General features: G+C 47.7%; 1 protein-coding gene across 1 annotated transcript in view; it reads left to right on the top strand.

Annotated features, from left to right (window-relative positions):
- Window positions 1-784: 784 nt before the first annotated feature.
- CALN1 (calneuron 1) overlaps window positions 785-18,236 on the top strand; it is a gene marked incomplete at both ends in the record, with an annotated part of 108,575 nt that continues 91,123 nt past the window's right edge. The window contains one exon of the mRNA XM_082328035.1: window positions 785-902. Coding sequence (XP_082184161.1) covers window positions 785-902 — 118 coding nt within the window. The remainder of the gene's footprint in view (window positions 903-18,236) is intronic.

The raw sequence follows: 18,236 nt of genomic DNA on the forward strand, positions 1-18,236 counted from the left end.
ACTTGCCTCTTTCTTGTGTATCCTAAATCAACGTGTTAGTGCTGCTGACAGTAATTTCCACTTTTGTCTGTGCAGATGGCTGCCCTTCACTAGGCTGCGGTGTTTATACCTGCTAAGTTTGCAAACACTTTTCTGCTACAGCCTCCCATTGAGCAGTATTTTTCCTTAGCTGTCATATTTGTGAGATGAAAATATTCTTTGTTGGGCCCTGCTCGAATGTGAATTTTCTTCTTTCAGTGAGGGCCACTGAAGGCTGGAGTGGAGGCACTGGTGCAACGCGCGTCTCGCTCAGCACGGATGCTCTGGGCAGGGCGGGGTTGAACCATCTTAGGGGTCACGATGCTCCGGAGCAGGGTCTGAGAGCTGGTGTCCAGACCCTTGCATGGCTTTGAAAGTCGTGCTGCTGGATCCTATGACTTTTTAATTGCGTGTCAATGTAGACCCCTATGCACTATATAATTATGATCAAATAACAAATCTCTAGGCTGAAAGCTGCAGTATGAGTGCTAGAGACTCATATTTTCCTAAGGCACCGCTGTTCTGTCTCTGCTAACTCTTGTTCGGCATAAAGAAGAAGCTGCTGCTTTTTTGTTTAGCTCCTGTCTTAGACACTAAATAAAATCTGCAATCCATCAGTTATGCACCCTACTTCAGTGCGTGTTCCCTGGTGTAGGACGCTTTGGTCCAGCTCCTCTTTCAAGGCAGGCTATTGTACTATTCAAATAAAACAAAGACAAATAAAATAAGCCTTTCTCTTCCCTTTTCTCTTGTGCCCAGGGAGAAGATGCCATTCCATCATGTAACAGCTGGCTTGTTGTACAAAGGCAACTACCTGAACCGCTCACTCTCCGCTGGCAGCGACAGCGAACAGCTAGCGAATATCTCCGTGGAGGAACTGGATGGTGAGCATCGTCCTTGTGGTTTTCCAAAGGGGGCTGGGAACGGGGAAAGGCTCGTTTTCACCTTCTCTGTAGCGTTGTCATGCAATAACCGGAGGTATTCTCCCCAGGAAGCAAGGAGCAAAAGGCAGGTCAGAAGTGAGATGGCTCAGCAGATCAGGGACAAAGCAAAGGTCCCTGACCAAAGTTTTATTGAGAGCTGTAGACTGATTTTAGCCTCAGATTTTGTCCTTCTGCCTAGAAATAAGGCAGCTTTTTGAAAGAGCAAGGCTGCTTTTTATGGGCAAAACTTTGCAAGAGAAAAAGTTAGGCTAATATCTTTTTATAAAGATGTCTTTAGCCCTTCCTGGGAACCTGCAGAGCTGAATCTGTCTTCCTAGCAAGTCTTCTCATTTGCTTTGTGGCCTTTCAAAAGTGAGGTTTCTCTCTGTGTCTCAGTATAACAAGATGCACAGAAGTGGCTTGTGGCTTAAGAAGCTGGAAAGAGCTTTAAAATTCCCTTTTCCAGGTCAGTGACTGGGAGCACAGACCAGCCTCGGGCTGGCAAAAGCTATCAGGAAGGCTGTTCACATCTGCTGCCTGTAGGATCCCATAATTTCCTCCCTAGAAGCTGGTTGCTGCTAATCCCTTCTGCCCCGCAGACGGGATGTGAGGCCAGGTAGACTCCCAGTCTGGTTCGTGGTGGGAAGGTCTCTTTTGTAGGCAATTTGTGGCTCACCAGGGTCATTTCTAAGCAAAAGTTAATATAGTTGACAGCTGGTCTTTGAGGGCTGTGGAACAAATTGAAGCTCTTGGTTTGCTTCCCAGTGGACATTTGGTACAAGCCATGATCATAATCAGTGGTCTTGACAGAGAACTTGATGAGGAAATGAGCAAGGGAATGGTGCGAGGTGGAAATGGTCCTTCCAGGACAGGTTGGAGGCATTTTGGCAAAACAGAAGGCCAACATTTCTGCCCGCCCTCCCCCTTTTCACCTGTGCTTTGGTAAATCAGACCTTAGTTTTCAAACCCTTTCAACTCGGAGCCTTTGGATTTGGTTTTGCAAGCACTACATTAACTTATCTTAAGTACAAACAGTGTTTTCTGAGTATTTGTAACTGCGTCTCTTCTTCCCGATGAGTATGAGCTGAATGCAGTTCAGGTGAGAGATGCAACGTGAGAAACTACTTTCAGTGCAGCTTAGCTAAGACCCCAGGAACACAAGGGCTGCCGAGGCATCTTCTGGGCTCTTCTGCGTTACAGGAGCTTCGCTTGAAGATTTGAGTTGGTGAGCAGAACTGAACTGGCTTAGATTCTCTGCATCCTATAGATGACAAATTATGTTGCAAAGTAAAGCTTAGCTGCTGTCCCTGCTCAGGATGACAGGGGTTGGCTGAGCAGACAGGAGGACATTGGATGAGGTCTTGCCGTTCATTTCAAATGCAGAGAACAAGGGTTTTTCTGCTATGTCTACCCTGATTAAAGCACACCTGCTGTAATTGCCTTTGAGATTTGCACACAACTGTCAAGGGCTGATTCAAGTGGCATCAGGGGTGCAACCCACTGTCAGGGCCATCCCATTGCACGGGGGAAACTTGCCCTTCATTTGTTCCCCTGCTGTTTGCATGGAAATGGTCTGTGGCTGGACGTGGGAAGGAAGCCCGGTCTCGTTTCCATCCTTCCTGTGTCTCCCCGCTGTCAGCCCGAGCCACGTCGGGCAGTCTGCAAGCTTCGCGAGTCCTCTCGGCATCGCTTTCCCACCGGCAGCTCCGGAGTGGGAGCAGCAGCTGCGGGAGGCAGCGGAGCACAGCCCCACGGCCAGACCTGCCTTCCCCAAGGAGACACCAGCGCTCGAGAGGATGTGGATCATCTCCGTTAAATTAATGGCAAATGAAGCGAATTAGGTGTAGTGGAGCTGTCTTTTGAGAAGGCAGCAGCTGAGGTGCTGCTAATGCGAGTGCTGCATCCGTTTAATGTGGTCGATGCCCCATTATAACCGTGCTATTGAACTGGAGAGCAGCGGAGTTCATTCATCTCTGTTCACAGAGAGCATCCCCCTTGTTCTTCAGGAGAATGGTTAGAGCTCTTTACTAATCATCCATTTATTCTCTGGCTGTTAAGCACAGGCTTCTTGTTAGAATTTAGGTTGTTTTTTTTTTTCTGACAGCCTTTTACTTTACAAGCACCTATTTTCGAGGACTTTGTGTCTTTGCCATGAAGATATGCCTCAATTCTCAGCCTAGCAGAGAAGCGCTCAACCTCAGGCCATTTTTTTCCACCTGCAAACACAGAAGTGGTACCGAATTGATTCGTGTCCACTAAAGCCAGAGCAGCATAAGAAGCTGGAGATGATACTTTTCTGTCTGCCAGGTACCAGAGTACAGCCTAGCCACTGGAAATTATATGTAACATTAGGTCAGCAGTCACTATCTTACCATGTTTTGTCACTAATACTAGATCAGTGCCTGAGTGTGCTGGCAATTGGGGAAGGTACCACTGCTCACTGCCCAAACCCAAACCAGAAATAGTCTTTCTGCCTTTAAGCATAAACTATCTCAGGGTGAGTAACAAAATGTTCTTCCTCAAGCAGTTAATGTCAGTGTATGGGAGCTTTGTGGATATATCAAGCTGTGATAGCTCGATGCCAATAACATATTTGCATTTAATCTTACAGGCTGGGAAAGAGATGCCAAATTCTCCTTGGTTTCTTTTTCAATGAGACTTTGGTCCCGAGGGAGTTCCAGCCTATTGAGAAATTCCAGTCACACATATTAAATTATTAAAGGTTTGAAGCTGGGGAAGTCGGCGGGAATTTTCTATAATGCTTCTCTGTGCTCAAGGCTCCAACAAGTGCCTGATCTGTCGGGTTTTTTCCAGCAGATATTTTTTTTCTTTTTTCACGTCTAGCATTGCGTGTCTCAATGCCGTTCACTTTGGGAAGGATTTCTGCAAGTGTGGGCTCTGGGATGCTGCAGGGCGAAGGCGCTGCGCAGCCTGGCTGGAACGCAGCCTGTCTCCCCCTCCACGTCCCTGCAGTGAATACAGACGAATGCTCCGTGTTCGCAGCCTGCGGGTGGTGGATGAAGGCTAATATGGAGATCAGGAAATGAAAAATATTTCTGATTTCAAGTAACATAAGGGGGAAGGAGTCCAGGTTTTCAGATGAATGCACGCCGTTCAGAGCGGTGTGCTTAGGGCGCTGCTCTGCCTCTTCTCTGACCAGTTATTTTTCTCCTATGAAAACTTTTCCGACTTGCATCAGCCATCTGTCGACTTCAACTTCGCTCTGTTTTTTTCCATCCTGCTTTAAATACTATGCAAGGAAAGAGGCTGGAGAGATAGCAGGTCACTCTGCTGATGGCTTGTCTATTCCTAGCAGCGGTGTTTGCTATTTGCGGTTCTGTAGTAGCGTGAGGGTTTTTAGAAGCTGTCACCATCACGAAGGGAATTAACTTGCAGAAAGCTATATTAGGCGATACTTAACTTTGTAACATCAAATAAATGACGAAGTTGAAAGTGGCAGGCCGTCCATAACCTGTCTCTTAGGGATTGCGAAGTACGGTGGGGTCTCGGATGGATATTATTGCCATATGCGTAGCAGTTTCTATGCATCAGATTATAAATTAAGGCTGGGAGGAACTGTTTTATGTATAGATTTTCTGGCTATTGTTGGTTGACACAAAATTGTGGCACAGTTTGTGCATACTCTGTGGTTTCCACATCCCTTTTAAAACCAGCTTCTGTCTTCACATTACGAACTGCTAGGAGTATTTTTAATAAAAAATGGTGGATGGAAATCATGTCAAGCTTGAGTCATCCACCTCCATAGGCACTATCTAAAGGGTATTGTCAGGAGGTAAAAACATTTCCATAGTAGGAATCTGACAAATATCACCTGAAGGGAGGCACATGCATTATAAGTAGGCTTTGCAAAAAGTGTCTGTGAAATGTGTGCTAGTCAGTGCCTTGCAGAGAAAACCCAAATGTGAACAACAGCAGCAGCTATTTGTCCAGAAAGACATCATGGTAAATCCTTACCTGACCCAGATTCCTTTGAAATCAGCAGTGCCCATGCAGAAGGAAACGTTGCTGCATGACAGCAGGACAGCTATTGGCATCTGGTGCCTTAAACCACGTAGCCCCTGCCCCAGGTGGGGTCTGGGGTATCTACAAGGCTTCTTCTAGGCTGGGAGACAGGGGTTTTTTGCAGTTGTAGACATCAACCTGGCCAGCTTGATGCAGTCCTTAAGGTTGAGACCGAGAGTGGAAATGCCAGTGCGTGGTTTTGCCTGCCTAAACTGGAGATGTCAGCAGAGCAACACATGAAATGGGGGCAAAGCTGCTGGCTGCAGGAGCTTGGGGTGCAGTAGACTTCAAGGCAGGAATCTGGGGACTTCCCTCACCAGGGGACTTTTCTATCATTATAGATTATATACCACGTTGCAAGGACATGCCTTACCTGGTTTCTGCTTCTTCCCAGCAATCTCCCTTCTGTCACCTACAGAAGCTCTTAACTGGGTCACTCTTTCCTGGGCTCCTGCGTAAAAGTCAACCATGAGCAGCTTCAGCATATACTGGGAAACAGCTCTTGAAATAATTTAAAGGGCATAGTTAAATGATGCTCCATATGGATTTTAAATTAACAGTTGTCTCCCACATGCCAATAACGCAGGCAGTGCCAAGTGGCTGAAGGTGTGTTGGGGCTGCAGCCAGTTCTGGAGTCCGAGCAGCACGGCAAGGTGGTCAGTCCCACGACTGGCTGGTGGCATGCTGGGTCCCTGCTGAGGGGGACACTGGGTAAAATAGTCCCACATCGCAAACACAGCCATGCCATCCTAGCCCTGCCTCTGAAAACAAGGCCAAAATCAAGGGGTTTTACCCTCTTGCGCATATCTGATATGATGGTCCCTGGATGTTGTAAGTCCTGGGAAGGGAGGGACCGTGATGCTGCAGAGCACTGTCACCTCACAGTCTCCTTTGGGGGTTGTTATTTAGCAGAAACCCCATGAGCCATGAGGACTGTGGCTGATCCAGATCCTAGTTCACTCCCGTGTTATCAGAAAGGCTTGATAAACAGCCCCTTGCTTGCTAGAGAGTCAGGGCTGCTGTGCAACTCCTCGTATCTCTCTGCAGGTGTTGATTTTTCTCCAGGTCTGCTTGTTTGCTAGCAGAGATTTTAATCCTGCTGATGGGTGCAGAAGGTAAAGGGGCAGGCAGCTTCCCTCCAGCCTCAACAGCCAGCTGGCTGCGCTGTGTCGGTGGCTGAGACTGTGTCCCAGGTGAGATCGAACGGTGTTTTGGAGAAGCAATGTGCTCGAGGAGGGAAACCCAGGGGGGAGAGGCATTAGACACTTGACTGACTCATGTAGCAGCAACAGGCTGAGCCTGCTCCGCTTGGCTTTTTGTCCATGGGAAGAAAAAAACACTTGGAAAAGTGGAAAGAGAAACAAAGAAGTAAGAGCATCCTGCTGGCGAGGAAGGAGTTGCAAGGATATTCTCCTGGGACAGCAGACATAGGGAGGCGTGCGCCGGGATACGGCCACCCCGGGATGCTCTGCGTGTGGATTTGTGCGTGGGTCTGCAAGTCCATGCTTCAGTGTAAGCACTGCAAGCAGCCTGTTAATTGAGTGGATGAAATGGTATAAAGCTCATTTTCTCTTTTGCAGAGTTCTTTTTAAAGAGAGGTTTATCCACAGTGTCTCCACTGTGAGTGATCATGGCTGGAAATGGAGTAATTTATGCCTTATATTGGGCTTTAATAGTGTTTCGTGTCTCTGAATATAAAACTGCGGCATCACTATGCAGATTCTTCTGTGGACAGAAGCAGCTGTATTTCTCACTTCTGCTGAGCTCCTGCTAATTTTCCAGTTACATATTTTAATTACAGTGTGGGTTTCCTTGGGACTCGGTAGTTTCGGGTATGAAGCAGCCTTCATTTAAAAATCATAAAACCTGGCGCAGTATTAATATTCTGCAGAGTATTATTTTATTGCAAGGTGCACATTTGCTCCAGACAGCGCATGTCCAGTGGAGGAGCCGAGTTGCTGATGGAGAAATTGTGGCTACCTGTCCCAGGCTGCGTGCCGGCTTAGCCCTGATGAGGTTCAAGGGAATTTGCCAAGGGAGATATTTGTAGTTATAACTCACCGTGGTCTGCCCCAGCCGCGTTAGTGGTTTCCAGATGTCAGCATTGACTGGAGCAGCCAGCAGACACGAGGCCCCTGCCCTGCTGCGGTGCATCTGGAAGAGCTCAGTTCCCCTGTGCTGGCTTTGGGAAGCTTTTCCCCACCTTGCACAGAGCGGCAGTGAGGTCCCGTGTGCCTCAGACAAACAGATGTCCGTCCATCCAGCCCCAGCATCACTGACCTTTCACTCTTGGCCTCCAGGAAAGCTTTTCTCCGCTGAAATTAGTAGCACTTCCCATCCCAAACAGGCAATGATAATGTTTGGACACCCAAAGTGTCTGAGAACAGGGAGGTCTGGCTCCTCCGTGTTTCACCGGAGAGGAAGACCACGTCTTGAGGGTTTTAGTTGCTGCATTGCCTTAGGGACAACTGGGGCTTGAAGATCAGCACTGGGTATTCTCCAGCACTAGAGATCCTCAGCAGAAAGGTGGCAGAAAGCTATGGACTGGGGGAAAAACTCCAGAACAGTAAGTATTTCCATCCTCCAATGCTTTACAGCCCAAGTCCTACACAAGGTGCCAGTACTTTGGCAGGTTGATTACTCAGGGGGACAAGCATTTTTTTGGGTGCAGCCTTGGGAAGGGCTTGCAGAGGCTCTGTTCCCCTTGTTCCACCCCCCCTCTGCCAAGGGGGGATGTGTCACCTGGACTCCCTGCCCCCAAAATGCAAGAACAGGCACCAGCATCATCTCCAAGGAAAAAGTCCTTACAGCAAGAGAGTATAAATAAAATGAGTTTGGCTGCCAACAAATTAGAATTACAGGGACACCATCTGGACAACAATTAAAGAGATTGTTTGAACTCCAGCTATGCTGACATAGTTATAGGAACTGGCTGGCGAGCAAGCGAGTTACTAGTGGTGGATATTCAGATATCCTTGGTCAGAGGCTTGAGGGTTTCTGGCTTTTTGTAGCAGAGAAAGAGCCTCTTCAAGCTGGAAGAAGATGGTTTTGGGGAGAAGGATGCAGACTGTGTCTTCATCCAGCTCCTTCCAAATCTGCTGGGTTTGTCTCTCACTGCAGAGATGCTGCTGAGGCTTCGGTGCTCCCTGACATGCCGTGAATCGTGCTGGGCTGATGCTCCTCGCAGCCGTTTCAGCCGGGCTCTCGGTGGAGCAAGCTGATAACTCGCTGCTTGTGTCGCCTCAGGCCATGGGAATGGAGCAAATTCAGATCAAGAGCTAAACATGCTTTAAAAGGCATTTAAATCTTGCTGCGACACATTTATACAAATTTTAATATGGATTTTTAATTTTTTATGCAAGCTTCTAGGCTGGATCATTAATTTTACAAGTTTCTTCAATCCCTTGCCTTAAAACCCTGGCTTTAGCAGGTCGCTCCTATTCTAGTAAGTGTTGCTGTGCAGACTCAGGGGTCTCATCCTTACCTGCTACCTTATTGCTCTGCAAATGTACTCCCTAGGCAGTGGCTTTAGCTGTGCATGGGAGGACGGGGGCCAGGGTAGGGTCACTGCAGCCCAGGCCCATAAAGACACGGCACACACCCTGGGACTGGAAGCAAAGGAGACTAAATGCCTCTGTCTCCCCCATTTTCCAGCTGAAGGCATGGGAGAACCGTGGATATAGCGGGGCGTTGGTGGGTTGTACACTGTCTGCACATCCAGCCAGGTGGCCACCTCCGAGCACACCTTTTCCAGCTCCCAATGAGTTCATTTGGGATGCAGTCAATTTGTCCAGAGCATCTTTCCCTGGCAAAGGGATACATCAATTTCTGACCCAGATCTGTGGCTTTTGGGGCTGAACAGGGCTGGCAGTGCCACGGGAACAGAGATTTCCATCCAAAGCAGCCTGGGAATGGTTTCTCTGCCCCAGAAATGGAAGTGATGGCTCTTCTTTTTTGAATCAGGTGGGAAGCATCTCAGCCATCCAGCTCCTTTCTGAGCCACGGGGCTGGGGCACCTCAGCTCTGTGGAAGCCACAGCAGCTCCGGGGAGTCAAAGTAGTCGGTCCCAACTGAAAATCACTCTGAGAAGCCATTTCTTCTCACTTAACTGCACAGACAGAGGCATGAACCCAGACTCTGGCCTGGGTTTAAGCTGCCTTAGACATCCCATCCAAAGCGCTGAGTGCCAAGCAAATGGCTCGCTATTTATTTCATTTCCCAGGACCTCCTTATTGGCGCTGGGCTCGGGGGCTGATGCATGGCTTGAAAAGGGCCCGGACAAGCTGCCATTAGAGCGAGTCAGATGAATGGCTCAGCGCGCCGGTGAATCCCAGCAGCACGGACCTGAGCGAGAGGACGCGAGGGCTGGCGTGGATGGTTGCAAAGCACAGGAGCAGGATGGACCTGAGGGTCTCGTGAGTGCTGCCAGGTCTCCGGTCACAGACAGCGTCTTATAGTTAGTCAGCATTCGGCTTTGCAGGTCCTTCCTTTAATTACCATGATTTTTAAATACTTAAGGATTTAGAGGTTATCATGATGCTCTGCATGCTGTGCATGTGCCTTTTTTGTGGTCGTGATGCTGTGGACTGTCAGGTGCCCCTCCAAGTTGCAGAGACCAATATTTTAGCCAGGCTGTGTTAGTTCACTGTGTCTTTCAGCACGTCAGCTTTAATCAAGTCATAGCAAACCATAAGCAAGCCTGAATCAATTCCCTTGCCTCCATTGGAGCAGCCACCTCACTAAAGTGCAAACGTCTGCAAAAAGCCTCTGTTCTGCACTGCATCTATGCACTCTCCATAAAGGAATGTTCAGAAATAGGTTTGCCCCCTAAATAATGAGGTTTAGGAGTTAGATGTGCATACAGAGAAGCAGGAGTCCAGATATCCATTTCTAATTCTTCACTGGAATGTTTTGGCTGTCACTGATCTTTTTGTGCCTCAGTTTACCTAGCAGCAGAAACATCTTCGAAGAAGGAGGGGAGCAATATGTCTTGGGGTGCTACAAGACCTCTGGGTCAAGCATCATCTGTGGATCTTGCTCCCCATGAGCAACAGCTTTGCTTTGACTCCCCAGTCCCCGTGTCACTGTGCCTGTGGTCACAGCCGAGCCTGTTTGTGACACGGGGGGGTACTGGCACAGAAGGATGGTGTCTTGGCACAGCACTGCTGCAAAAATGACAGGGAGAAAAACTCAGTGATCCGGAGAGGGTTTCACCTGGCTCTTTTGAACGTATTTTTTTCAAGTGCCATTCAAAGCAGTGTGATGTCAAGGTTAGTGTTCCTGGCCTCTGTTTGGCTGTCGGGGCATCTGCTCAGCGGTACCAGACAGCATCCCAGTCCTGCTGCGCTCCTGGGCAGCAGCCATCGCCCGCAGCTGCTCTTCGTGAGCCTGCTCTGCCGCGCTCTGCTCATGGTGTCTGCGGTCCCCATCCCCCTGCCCCTGCTTACGAAAAAATGCATTTATCTTCCTAAGGATGAGGCCAGTGGCTTGGCAGAGCGAGAAGTCACTTAGCAGGGTGCAAGTCCTGATGAGGGAGGCAGACAACAGTAATGCTGGGAGTTAAACAAATAGACCTGGTCGTCCTCTCCCTCTGGCTGGAAATCCTTGTTTCCCAGTTTTCCTTGCCCAGTCGTGGGTCCTGAGACCATCTCAGCCCTACCTGAGATAAGAAATAGGTGTAAAAGGCCAGGGAAAGGGAGCTGAGGAGGTCGGTCTGCTGCTTATTAAATGGGCTGTGCAAGGATGCTTCCTCCAGGGTTTGCACTGGGCAGTTCCTGGAAAAGTCAGAGCTGGGGAAGGCAGGAGGAGATGAGGGGCAGCAGGGAAGGAATGAGGGGCCAGCAGCACTGCAGCGGGATGGGGCAGGATGGGTGCTGGGCAGGAGGGAGCGGAGCAGGCAGAGGGCAGAGTTTGGAGCCGGAGAGGAGGTGAGAGGATGGGCAGCTGCATGCAATGTTGGATCTGCTATTCTCGGAGCTAAATGAGCTGGCAGCCAGCACTACGTGCAGCAGTTGTCACCCTGTGGCTGCAGCCACCAGCCAGATGGGTACAGGAGGACAGAGCAGGAGCCCAGCGGGAAGCGCTGCTTTTCCAGCTTGATTGGCTTTGGTGACATCAAAGAGGATCAGCACAAACCCTTTGAAGTCAGACTTAGCTCCTGCCTGCCTGTGAAAACAAAGGGGTGCAAATCTCCCAGGGTGATCGTGATGCTCTGAGGAGGTGGGTGCTGTGCAGGACCGCAGCGAGCTTTGCTAGCGAGGGCCACGTAGGTACAGCGATGCTCCTAGGTGCCCTGGTGAGGCACAGCGAGGGCTCAACCACCTTTGCTTTTCTGCTCTGACACTTGATGTCGGGGACGTGTCCAGGAGCACAGGCTGTGCAGCAAAGCTCACCAGAGCCAGGCAGAGAGTGGTAGTTCATAAAACGCTTCACGAGCCTTTGGTGATAGGGCAGCCACTGCAGTGGAGGGTGCATGGGCTGAAATCACTGCAGTTCCTAAGGCTGATGCCAGTCTGGCTCAGATTATTCACTCTCCAAATGAAATGAGTTAAAACTATGCTGGGTTTTTTGCAGACTAAGGTCAGCCTAAGGTCCTGCACCTCCCGTGTGATGCTGCTCCGTGCAGGGCTGTGCTCCCAGTGCAGCAGAGAGGGCTCTCTGGGGGCACCGTGGTCCTTGCACCATGTGGGTTTGTGGAGGATGAGCTGAGCCAGGGCCTTGCTGTCTGCCTCGGTCTCCCGTTCATCTCCACACTGAACGACTGTTGTGCCCTGGATCCAGCTGAGAGGACCGAAAGAGAGGGATTGTGGTGGTGCTGTTGGGAACAGCAGCAGGACCTGTGTGAGCATCACGTAGAGCAACACTCAGAATGAGTCGTGACATGAGATCGTGGACCTTGGTGTCCTTGGGGACCGGGTAGGCAAGGTCCTGGCACTATTCAACAGAGGAAAAAGTAGACAGGATCAAACATCTGTCTGGAATTCGAATCTGTTTGACAAGTAGCGAGTTGCTCAGTCCCACGCCACGTCCTGCCTGGAGCAGAGGTGTTGCAGGCAGCGCTGAGACCCTTTGCAGCAACAACCATGAGACAAGTAAGAGCAAGAAAAATAACTTTCAGAAACGTTAGCATTTGGAATTTTCAATCGTTAGTATTGCAGAACAGCACAAAGTCTTTCTTAAAATGTTTCCTGTATTTTGATAAGAATTCTGTAAAAAAAAAAAGAAGAAAAAAACCCAAAGCTTTGGTAGTGAAAGATATTTATGTCTCATGTTCCTGAATGCACATCATTAGGATGTCATTTAAGAAAAGTCCCTCTTTCTAAGTAAGCTGTTAGAACACAAGCCTATTAGCAACATGTGGGATGAGGCAGTATTGTATTTTAGGATTATTCTTTTGGGCAATTTCTATTTAATTTGCTAGGAAACACAAATCTCATTACTTTTCTTTCAACTAAATCTAATCCAGGGCATGAGATTTTGTGAATAGGTTTGGATGGGGAGGGGGAAGAAATATGGCTGTGTAACTGATTGTAATTGCTATTACTTCCCAAAGGTAAAAAAGATTTGAAGAATTCTTTTCCTCAGCAATTCTTCATGTTTGCACATAAGGAGGAAATTGTGCTTTGCAGGGACACGGTAATTTCTGCCTTTGAAATGTGAAACTGTGTTTGCCAATGTGTCTGATGGATGAAATGTCCATCACAAGTACTTAAATGTAGCTTGTCACTGCTTTGTAAATTTGATTTCAGTGTTGCAGAAGGGAAAATGAGAAAATAGAGAGAGAGTTGGAGGATATTGCCGAAACGATGTTCTCTCCTGCTTCAGCCCTCGGGGAGGTGGACGTGCAATGGGCTCAGGTTTCCCTCTATAAAAGCGCCAGAGGTAGCGTCGCACAGGCTGTAGGAACCACGCCTGTGCCTCTGGGGCTGGCAATGAGAGTTAACAGCCCTAGGACAGGAGCTGCCTCCCAAGCTCAGCTGTGCAAATAGGGGATTTTTCAGTTCAGCAGCAGTTTAAAAAAAATTTTAAAAAAGAAAGAAAAAAATAGAGGATCCATTTCAGTTTGAGCCAAATCAGCACATTTTTATTTTTGCTTTTTTTTTTTTTCCACAAATCGGAAGCTGGGAAAAAATCTCATCTGTTCCGAAACAGTGTTTAATTTAGAATTTGAACTTTTAAACTTATTTCTGTTCTGAAGGTGGGGCAAACGTGTAGATTTTGGCTTGCCAAGTCACATGTTTCCATTATAAGAGTCAAAACAAAACGTTTTATTTCAGTGGGAGCCTGGACAGGCAGCTCGTGCAGCTGCTGCGAGCTGATGAAGTGTTTCAGAGAGGCTGAATCTGTGTTTTTGGTGAAAGCACTTCAGGAGACAAATTGTCTTGTGATGTTTCTTCTCCGGCCAAGGCAATGGCAAGGTGCCGTGGTGGGGCGAGAAGGAGGTTTGGGCAGGGACCCGCAGTGGTTCCTCCCATCCTGGCCAAGTTGCAGAGGATCCCCAAAACTGGTGGCATCATGAGACAAGTCACCTTGAGACAAGCAACTTTACGGGGGTCTCGCTCCTTCAATGTAGCCATCAGGCAAACGGCCTCTCAAATGCTTTAATTGCTGTGTTGACGAGCTCCCGTGAGCTGAGCCTGGTCTGCTGGTGAGCCCACGAGGAATGGGCGTTTCAGCCCAGCGGTGCTTCTGAGCAGTAAAAATATACAAGGTTTGGTTTGGACTGAGATGCAGAAAGAAAGCACGCTTTCCCCACCCCACCTCATTTTGGGGCTGTTTAAGGGGTTAGGTAGCTAATGACTTCTTCAGAGTTCATTCCAGTTGCCTTCCAGGCTTGTTTCTCAATAGCTTTATTTTGCTATATTCCCCATCTTCTTTTTTCTCTCTCTCTCATTTTTCACAATAAAGGGTGGAATATACGAGCCGAGGAAATGGAGGCAAAGCAAATAAAGAGGCTGGTTAAATACAGGGCTCTTGAGGGAGGTTCTGGCTGGCCTCAGGCTTTCCTGCTGTCCTGTACTGAGGTCCAGCATTTTCCGCCTGCCCTTTTTTTGCTCTGATAATAGCTAACGGGACACGTGCTTTGGTTTCTGTAATTCCTATCGATAAGGGTAAGGCTTATGTGTCCTTTTAGGGGGAGAAGGTCACATAATAAAAATGAAGAAGAATATTGGAGTAGACAAGCAGCTTCTCACTTAAAAAGCTGTTTCTCATTAGCTATTCTGGGGTTTTAGAGGGTTTTTTTGAGCTAGTGATTGGAGGAATTTTTCTGCAGGTTAAGTGTATTCTCTTCTGTGTAACGGTGCAGCAAGTCAAGGCTTTGGACTGGAATATATGTGCCCGATGGACACCTTGCGCGTGTTGCTATGGCACAACAGGAGTTTTGCTGTGGGAAAGTGCTGACTCCGTAATGCACTGGGTGATGTCTCTGGTGGTGTTTATTTACAATAATTGAGGCCTGAAGCTGCTGTTTTCAAGTATTTTGTGCAGTTACTGTGCCTTCTAATACTTCCCAGGGTGCTTTGCAGCACACAACAAATTCAGGGTTGGAATCACAGTGTTAAGTCCCAGCAAATAAAAAGCTCTTCTGATAACTTGTTGACCTTGGCAGCATGTGTTTCTCCATCAGAATAATGTTTAAAGCCAAACATTGCACATCCCTGAATTTCCTAATTGCTTGGCTGCATGGAGAAGCTGCCCATGAAGTGCTTCTTGAGAGGCAGAAGGGTTGATGTCCTCTTCCTTGCCTAACCAACGGAAGAGCTGCTTTCAGCTTGGAAAGGGTCTTCTTGTCTTCAAAATAAAACGTGCTTATTTTTCAAATGTGAAATTCTGATCCCATTGAGAGAAGGAGCAAAATTCCCATCGATGGAGCTGGGCTTTCACTCTCTGTAGCTGAAAAAATCGGATAACTGGCTAAGCTTCTTAGCATCTATTTCTCTTCCTAGCGGAAAGCTTTTTAGAACCGACTCCTAGGGAAAGTTTCATCCTCAGCCTGAGTTTCATCTTCTCTAACTTAGTGCTGAAAGACTGGACATCACGTCTCGTCATGGCGTGCTTTCTGGGAGGTAGCTGCATGTGTCCATCTGTGCACATGAGCACAGGTAATATTGACATCTCTTATCTACTGGCTGGTAAGGATACATCAGTTCTTGATGGCACAAAACCAGTCCCATCCCAGTTTTTAATGCACCTGAGCAAGCCTGCCTGTGTGAATGGGCCAGCCCAAGGCTGCTCTGAGTGTTTAGATTGAGAATTGATGATGGAAAAAAAAGACGCTCTTTTGAACCTTAGTCCTTTGGGTAATTACTAGTATGATAATTTTTGCGGTTCATTAGTAATCAACTTTCTGCATTCCCACTTACCTCTTCCAGCACTTGTTCATGAGGCCTCTGAGGCTTTGATGGGACGGGAGCAAAACAAATTAAAAGAATGGACTAACAAGTGAAACTCTGAGGCAGGAGGGCGATGAACCTGTCTGCTTTAGCTCTAAAAGGGATTAAACAGGTTGGTTTGATGCCAGCTTTGACATTTTCTTCCCACCCATGCAGAGAGGCACTTTCTATCTCTCCATCGTGGCCTCAGCTCTGCTTTGGCTGATGGTGGTTTCAGACTCTCCATGACCTTGGTGGGAGCAGGACTGGCTCTGGCCATCCAGAGGACTAACACAGACCTTATCCAAAACGGAGAGAGAAACCCTGGTGTGGTGCACAGCTGTGGGCCACAACTCATTTCCTCACCTGGAAAGCTCATTGAGACTTCTCTAACCCCTGATCTTCTCTTGTCCATGGGGACAGATGGGCATTTCCAAAGGATGACCCTTGGGAGCTACCAGGGAGCAAGTCAGACTGTGTAGCTCTTTACAGTAGCTATTGAGGGACCCTGAGCTTCAGCTTAAGTATGAAGTTTTGTGGGAAAATGCTGGACAGCTGTGACAAGCTTTTATGGATGTCGGCTCAGGGACACGTGTAGGAGTCTTCAAGCCATAAATACTTGGAGAGCGCTGCAGTGACTTTTTAATTTTAGTGGGAAAACCAGAATGTGGTAGACAGAAAAAAAATGATACAAAAATAGTAGTAGCCCTTTTGGGAAGAGGAAATGATATTCCACTAAGAACAGCAACCCCAATTAAATGGGAGCTTTTAAAGAAGCCAATAGCTAATTACCTAGATAAGGATGAGGCAGACTCTCACACATGGAAAACAGATTTATTGGGGAACTTTTATCTATGTACATATGTCCAAGATGATTTATTTTCTTGCCACAAGCCCAAAATTGTCTGTGCTTTGTAAATATTGTGGTTGATGGCTGTAAAGATTTCCGATGAGATCAAGTTGGAAGCAGTCATATGGTCAACCACAGTTACCAGAACTGGAGAATTTCATTAACGGCTCCAGCAGCTGAAGAGGTTTTGGGGGCATGGCCAGGCACATCACAGCCCTTGTTTTAAATAACCACTGGCACGTGAAGGCAAGGGAGCCCCCCCCCCGCAAGCCCCTGTTGTGCTTGGTGGCCTGGCATGACTCTGTTGGAACGAAATATTTTTAAAAGCAGGTTTGTGTTACGGCTTGACACAATTGTGCAAGAGGGACAATATTTTAGTTTTCTAACTGGGATGTGGGAAATGGCTCACGGCTTTGCTGCTGTCACGTGTTGAACATGACCGTGATGTCTTTGTCTGTACTTGCATTGCATGGGGTAGGCACGGGTGTCCTGCAGCATTGCAGGGCTCCCTGCACCCGCAGGTGCCCTTCCCTGCTGACACCTGTTCTAGGATGAATTTTCATCACTTTTTCACATCTCCAGATCACTTGTTTTGACATTAATAAGAATAGCAAAGAGTTCAGAGAAAGTAGTTTTGGCATCTACTGTATTTAATTTGCACAAACTTTCATGTGGAGTTTAATTTAGACTGATGAGAGAGGCAGTTTTATGAGTATAAAACGCCATTAATTACAGATCCTGTCTTAATTATAAATGGCTCTATTTTAAAGTGAGTTTTACAACCAAAATTAAGACTTGGAGCAGTTCAATCAATACAAACATCAATTAGACCTGACTTTGTACTCCAATTAATTTATAAAGCTTCCCAATGAAGTGTAAAAAGTGTGCCACTTTGTACTCCTCTTCCTGCCATTCCTGGGCATCAGGAGGTCTCTGTGGTTTCATTAGCAGCCTCCTAATGATAAGCGTGGACGGAATAACAAACCTCCCGATGGTCTGCTTTTTCCCAAATAAACCGACAGAGTTAACTGCTAAAATGGCCGAACGTAGCACAAGCAAAGGGGAAAACACATACTCTTACAAGTGCTCAAATTACACGTTTTGTTCATTTGGCTGTGATCCAGTGAAGTCTGAGGTCCTGCTCTGGAAAGCACTGTCCCACCAGACCATGGCTGCTCCGAGGAGCTCTGGGAGGCCCCAGGGTAGGACATGGTCACTTGTCATGAATATGAACCTATTTAAGCCCTGTTCAGGTTCAGTGTTATCATCCTGATTTTACAAGACAGGTAGAGGTATGGCACAGTTCATTTCTCTGCACTGTCTTTTCAGCAGCTTTGCCCACGTGGAGTATTTGGTGTTGTAGCTGCTGACTCTGGGGACACGTGTCCTTTACAACCCTAGTCAGGAGCTGAGGATCCAGCCTAACCGAGGAGTCAGGATCTGCTCCTGGTGATGTAGCATTGGTTACTTGAATCCCTGCTAGCATCTTCAATCTGCGCTGCAGATGGTGAGCTCACCTAGAATGAGAGTGCATAAAACAAGCTTTTTCTCACCACCAGAGGGTGAGATGAAAGGACCTGAGGACTCCTATGGGGAACCCAAGCATTAACAGATGAAGTAAAATATCTTTTTGCTTCTAAACTGAGTGCAAGTCATCTCCAGGCTGCTGGGAAATAGCAAATCTCGATTCCTGGAGAGTCATTTGGGCATCCTCTTCCATTCAGCAGAAGGATGCCATTTGCTCGCATGTGGATGCCACATGCAAGGTCTTAGGAAGAGTTAAATCTTTAATGCAGGACTTAGGAAGCCATGGAGCTCTCTGTGAGCTTTAGACTGGTCCCAGGTGTCTTCTCCTCCCACAGCTCCTCGGGGCAGAGACACTGCCTTCCCATCCAGTGGTACAGCAACTACCACGTGGGACCCCAGCCCTCTTGGATCTGCAGTAAAATAGAGAAGAAACTATAATTTGACCATGCATAACGTCATGTAGGAAGTGGGGAAGGGATGGAGCTAGGTGTTCGCATAGTTTTTATTTCATTTCTGGTGAAA

The sequence above is a fragment of the Platalea leucorodia genome (genome assembly GCF_965183815.1).
Source record: "Platalea leucorodia genome assembly, chromosome: 16".
Taxonomy (NCBI): domain Eukaryota; kingdom Metazoa; phylum Chordata; class Aves; order Pelecaniformes; family Threskiornithidae; genus Platalea; species Platalea leucorodia.